The sequence below is a fragment of the Teleopsis dalmanni genome, chromosome 2, assembly GCF_002237135.1.
Source record: "Teleopsis dalmanni isolate 2A chromosome 2, ASM223713v2, whole genome shotgun sequence".
In the NCBI taxonomy this organism is placed as follows: Eukaryota; Metazoa; Arthropoda; class Insecta; order Diptera; family Diopsidae; genus Teleopsis; species Teleopsis dalmanni.
In genome coordinates, this window is record NC_051847.1 from 195361691 (window position 1) to 195368353 (window position 6663).

At 28.2% G+C, this 6663-nt stretch overlaps 1 protein-coding gene across 1 annotated transcript in view; it reads right to left on the reverse strand.

Annotated features, from left to right (window-relative positions):
* The window catches only part of LOC119676497 (GRB10-interacting GYF protein 2-like), a 7274-nt gene extending 6222 nt beyond the window's left edge, over positions 1-1052 (reverse strand). Inside the window, exons 1-3 of the mRNA XM_038087736.1 lie at positions 1014-1052; positions 852-905; positions 391-738 (exon numbers count right to left, since the gene is read on the reverse strand). Of these exons, the coding sequence (XP_037943664.1) occupies positions 391-738; positions 852-905; positions 1014-1016 (405 nt within the window). The 5' untranslated portion in view covers positions 1017-1052. The remainder of the gene's footprint in view (positions 1-390; positions 739-851; positions 906-1013) is intronic.
* Positions 1053-6663: the final 5611 nt, after the last annotated feature.

Below are 6663 nucleotides of genomic sequence, written 5' to 3' on the forward strand. Positions count from 1 at the left end.
CATTGAACTCTGTTACAGGCATTTGTTGTTGGTTATATTCTGTGTTAGGGGACACTATCAAAATTTAAATAATTATAAATTTTACGGAATGGTACACTGCTGCACGGTATTTTTTTAAAAAATAGACATATTCTAGAATATTTTGGTATATAAATCTTTAAAAATGAGTAGACAGATTTTCTAAAATTTTCAAAAATATATTGCATATAAAAACATTATAATAAATAGAAAAAGAACTACATTATTTAATTTTTTTTTTCAATTCCAGATTTTCCTTCTCAAGTTCAATTAATCTGATTCGCAGTTCATTTTCATTTATTTGGTTATTCTGAAAATATAAAAAAAAACTTTAATTTATTTAAAAATTTTAATAAATATGATTTAACTTACATTTCTATTATTTATTGCTGCAACACCGTTTTCTACTGTCGGCGCCAGCACACTTCGGCTCTCCTCCTGCCGACGGAGGTTTTCCGCATGCCGTCGGCGGTTCTCCTCCTGCCGTCGGCGGTTTTCATCATGCCGCCGGCGGTTTTCAACCAGCCGTCGGCGATTTTCATCTTGTCGACGGCGGTTTTCACATTGCAATCGGCTGTTTTCGTCATATTGCCGGTTGACGGTTCCTGCTTGCCATCGGCGTCCTTTACGCCAACGTCTTTGTTGGTGGTGTTGACGCTGCTGTTGCTGTTGCTGTTGACGCTGGTGTTGACGCTGGTGTTGCCGTTGACGCTGCGGTTGCTAAAGAGAAATACAAAAAAGTTCAATTTTATTATTACATTTAAAATAAATAATAATATATTATATATACATATGTTTTAAATTAAATTATTTATATTATTAAATTTACATACACTCTCACCGCGTGCTAGCAATCCCACTAATACTGCCGTTAGAAGATCTTGATTCTGAAATAAAAGCATTAAAAATTTAATATTTATATTTTAAATATTTATTCTTACTTTTTTAAATTTAATTTATAAATTTTTAAATATTTTTTATTGATTTATACTTACCATTATTAAGATTTATGCTTCCTGCGCACAACTTTACTGTTCAAAAGATAAACGCAAACTATATAAATGTTCAAATTAGGCAAATGCGTTGTTTGTATTTAGTATACATAAGAACATAAAATAAGATATGGCGGTATATGTTATGTTAGCAGTTTACAGACGTAAATCTTACTTTTTTATATGCAATATATTTTTGATAATTTTAGAAAATCTGTCTACTCATTTTTAAAGATTTATATAGCAAAATATTCTAGAATATGTCTATTTTTTAAAAAAATACCGTGCAACAGTGTACCATTCCGTAAAATTTATAATTATTTAAATTTTGATAGTGTCCCCTAACACAGAATATAACCAACAACAAATGCCTGTAACAGAGTTCAATGCATATGTGAATATGCTGCAAAAGTTGTTTTTGTTAATATCTTTATTGTTTGCTACTCGATTTTGATAATTCTTACATCAATTCATATTAGAAAAATATAAACAATTTAAAAAAATACCGTGCAACATTGTACTACTTTTTATTTTTGTTTTTAATATATATTGAAAAATGTTCGATATGGCGGTATATGTTAGCAGTTTACAGACGAAAATCTTTGTTTCTTATATGCAATATATTTTTGAAAATTTTAGAAAATCTGTCTACTCATTTTTAAAGATTTATATACCAAAATATTGTAGAATATGTCTATTTTTTAAAAAAATACCGTGCAACAGTGTACCCTTCCGTAAAATTTATAATTATTTAAATTTTGATAGTGTCCCCTAACACAGAATATAACCAACAACAAATGCCTGTAACAGAGTTCAATGCATTTGTGAATATGCTGCAAAAGTTGTTTTTGTTAATATCTTTATTGTTTGCTACTCGATTTTGATAATTCTTACATCAATTTATATTAGAAAAATATAAACAATTTAAAAAAATACCGTGCAACATTGTACTACTTTTTATTTTTGTTTTTTAATATATATTGAAAAATGTTCGATATGGCGGTATATGTTAGCAGTTTACAGACGAAAATCTTTCTTTTTTATGTGCAATATATTTTTGAATTTAATTTAAATATTAAATTTAAAATATTATTATTATATAAATTAAATTTTATAAACATCCCCTTACCACAGAATACAACCACCTATAAATACTTTTAACAGAGTTCTTTAATAAACTTTACAGTGGTGGTGAATTTTTAGCCTTGTACAGGTTTTCACCTTAATATGTTATTAGAATGGTGTTAGTTAACATACGTTTTTTTCGTAAAAAATCCACTTTTTTAAACATATATAATTAAAAAACGTTCTACTCGATTTTTGTGAAATTAGTTTTGTTTGAAAGAGTAATCAATTTAGTTTTAGGAACTTTAAGCGTGCAGGTTGTACCTCCTTCGAAATTTAAATAAAATGCACTTATATCGGAACATGTGCAAAATTTATGCTTATTTTAATAATATTTTGATGTTTTAGTTGAGATATTGAAATGATTCTTATTTATCCGGTTTTGTGAAAGTTTTTTTTATACTTTTGCGTTTTACATTTTTTAAAAAGCTTGAAAATTGACGAGTTTGGAAATTTTGACATCAAATTTCTCAAAATTGGTCTACTCGATTTTTATGATTTTTTTTGCTGTTGATAGCCTGATTAATTCTCTATTAGATGTATTTCCGTGCAACATTGTACCTGTTCTAGATTTTTCTAAAAATAAATTTTTTCAAAAAAAGTCGATTTTGGTCAATTTTTATTTTCCCTATAATTTGAAAAATACGCATCGTATCTGAAATTGGTAAATGCCAATCGAAAGATCTTTCAAAACTCTATAAGAATAATGCCTTTTGTTTTAGTTTAATTCCATATATTAACGAAAATATCATTTTTTAAAAATTTTTTAAAAATACAGCCCTGCATTTTCCAGCAACGTTGCTAACTTGGCGCTGGTCATTTTTAGAGTAATCTTTTAGTCGTATATCTATATATCGAATCAAATCACAGTTTATCTGTCAAATCATATAAAACAGTTGTTAATTGCAAGTTAATGTTTTGCTCCTCTAGCAAAATATCTAGAGTGTTATAAATTAACCCAAAGTGTTATACATTTTCCACCAGTTTTACCAATCGAAAATAAAATTGCACTAAAAGTGCCTTAAAAGAGCATCTAGTGTAAAAAAATTACCCTAGATTTACATATCGTAAACACCATTAATTACGAACTCACCACTTAACAAACTTCGCTTTTGTTTACAAATAACTTGAGGTATTCAACCAGGCGAATTTCCCATCACGTATAACAGTTAGCGTATATTTGGGAAATTTCTAAATGCCTTGCGCTCGAAAATATGTCAAATGCTGTTCGTTTCTTCTTCTTTCTACTTCGAACGCGTTTTGTGTGTGTTAACTTTCCTCAACAAAAAAAATTAATAAAATTAATTTAGTTTTGCTTTATTTTAATAAAACAACGAAATATATTTTGTTATTTAATGAAAACGGAACAACGCGACACAAATAACACAAACGCAAAAATGTGGCCAAAAAAATACGAAAACAACGAATTTTAGTGCTAGAAAAATTGATGTGAAGAAAAAGTAAAAAAAAATCAACTTAAGAAAAATATCGAGCCAACTTTAAGGCGTACGCCAGTGAAAGTTTTCTACAGATTTTCTTAAGATAAAAAAGGAAATTGTTTCTCAAACGTATATAAATACGTATAATAAAATAAAATTAAAGTTGCAAATCGAAATGAAATAAAATAAGCAGAAAAGTGTTATTACAAAAGTGACGAGTGATTTCCATTTTGGAAATAAAAAAAAAATATTTTGTTTTGGTTTCTTTTTGAATTTTGTAAGATTTTTTTAAACACTTATATATTCGTTTTTATAAAAAATGAAGTAAACTACTTAAAATTCTTGTAGTGTATGGCAAGCATAAAATGTAATAAATTTAGAGAATTTTTCAATTTGTAGTGTCATTAATCAGTTTTAACGCAGTTTCCCATTCGTCCTCCTCCTCTGTCACTTCCTGTATTTACTTGCAACTAAGCGTAACCAAAATAATGCCATAATAACATTATTTCAACTCCTCCACAACAACCCAAACCACCCATTAGTTAAACCAACTGTCAGATCGCAAGCAGTTGGGCTATTTGAGTAGAATCCCGAAGCCCTACACATTGTGGGCAACATTAGTATTTTTTTGTAATTTTTTTTTTTTTTTGCTATTTAACATTTATACCGTAAAATGCTACCACTGTGCTTTATTATGAGCACTTTTTTGCCCTACTAACGCTTAATTATACTATTTCTGTTGAGTTGCTACCTTGAATCATTGGTTATTATTAATCGCATTACTTTGTACGAATTACACTGAAAGTAACAAAATATGCTTTGAAATATTAAATTATTATATATAATATTAAATTATATAGTAAATAGTTAAGGTTAATGTAATTGTAATCTAAAACAATTATATACTATAAAATATATAAAATAACTTGATTGTAATGCATTGTAGAAGTAGGAGAACTGGTGCGACTATCGCTTACTAATATTACTTAAATGACAAAACCACATATAAACACGCTTTAAAATCATTATCGAGCATAGATTATTGCTATCATCAGTATTTCTGTCAAACTATTGTTTAGCGCGACTTCGGTTACCCGGACATGCAACGTACATTAGTAGAATCACCGATTTTGTTCAACTTCTCACACTAATCAATATATCAATATAGCGTACTTGTCGAAATATTAAGTTTAAAACTTATTAAACTTTTAGATTAATTACACTAACATAACGAAAGTATATACGCCGTCTAGTGCCAACAAGAATATACCAGATGGCGTATCTACTACTTGTTGGTAAAAAATTTAACTTTAATGTCCAATATCTCCAACACCAAGCATGTTTTTACTAAAATCCGTTATCGTATAGACTTGCCAGTATATCGAAATTGTACCTATTTTTCCTTTAGAACAAAGCAGTCTTTATAGAGTGATTCTATATAGACGGCTTATAAGTCTGTTGCGTTTTCTTAGAAGTCTTGTTATTGGGTGTTGCCTAGTGATATATGTAGAGGCCTTAGTCAATAGTCAAGAGTTACCCAAGCGTTACCCCAATCACTGTAATCATATTGATTTAAGTAAGTTTTAGTTTTCGATTGTTGTTCTGGTTTCCTAAAAATCACCTTCTCTCTATATCTTTTTACCTATTAAGAATGTAAGAATGTATGGATTAATAGACTATCAAATTTGCTTAAAATTGGTGAAATTGTTATCATTTTACCATCTAATTTGTGTGTTTTTGAGAAAAGAACAGTATGTCATAGAATTATAGGTAATGATTAGTATATGGGTACCTAGAGGATAACTGATACAGCTTGTGGCTATACCATCGCGTACTATCTGCTATATAATTGCTAATGTAGTCACGGAGCTGTACCTGTTTTGACTACTGATCTTATATACAGAGGTGACCTCAGTAACCACCAGATTCTGAAATATAAATAACTGATACTTTGTTATGCCTACTAACTCATTCACAGATGCCTTATAGCATAAAACAACTTTAGATTAAGTATACGGAAGGTATGAAAAGATGAGTAACGATTAGAAAAATAATTTAATATTAGTTAATAAGTCTAAGTGGATTTACTAGGGATCGACGGTATAACCTAAGCTAACCTAGTTATTCATATATGTCTTTTGAAGAATATGTCTACGTCAAGTTTGAGGGATAGAACTTTTGTTTGATATATTCCTTATTTTGTTAAAAATCAGCAAATAAAAATCATGGCAGTTGAGATTGAGTAACAATTGACTTTCGCAATATATTTTAGCAAAGTACTTTGTATCAGTAAGAGTAGGAGAGTAGTATGTTATGCAAGATAATGTGACTAAATCTAAAAAACGTTTTTTTACTTAATGTTTTATGGTGTATAACTATTTTCAATTACAATATAAAAATGTTTTCATATACCTAAATATATCTTACTGCCACTATGACTGTTGTCTTTACCATATATTGTACCAAAAATCTATCGCATTCAGATAAAATTCGTTTACTTCTCTAATACCTAGCTGCTTAGTATATATATATAAATTTTTAAAGAACTAAAAATTCTATGTGGTTAGATAATTATATGCTTCCACTTCTTAATAAAAAATTTGTTTTCTTCTTCCATTAATAATTTATTTTTTATGTCACTATATTTTATTAAAATTAAATATATATTCTCCTACGCCGGTCATAATAAAAATATCTATGCATACCTATTAAATATAAACACAGAACATCTATAATATTGAATTATAATATAGTTGCATACTTTTAGGAGTAAAAAAAATACATTATACATTCTAATACATGATACATTCTGATAAATGTATCAGAAATATATAATTTTTACACGTATAGTTAAATATGCAATATATAGAATTAACTAGTACCGAAAATCTTAAATATTCAGATAGTAAAGTTTGATCAAGGGCAGTAAGTAGTGGCAAAACCTTTTTCTCAATAAACTTAACACTTTTGATAAATTTTTTCAATTATTGAACATTAAATATTTTCTAAATAATTTTACTTCTTCAATCTAACACAGCAAGTCCAATTTACTGTAATATTTTACGCTCAAGTGTTATATTTATGCTGCC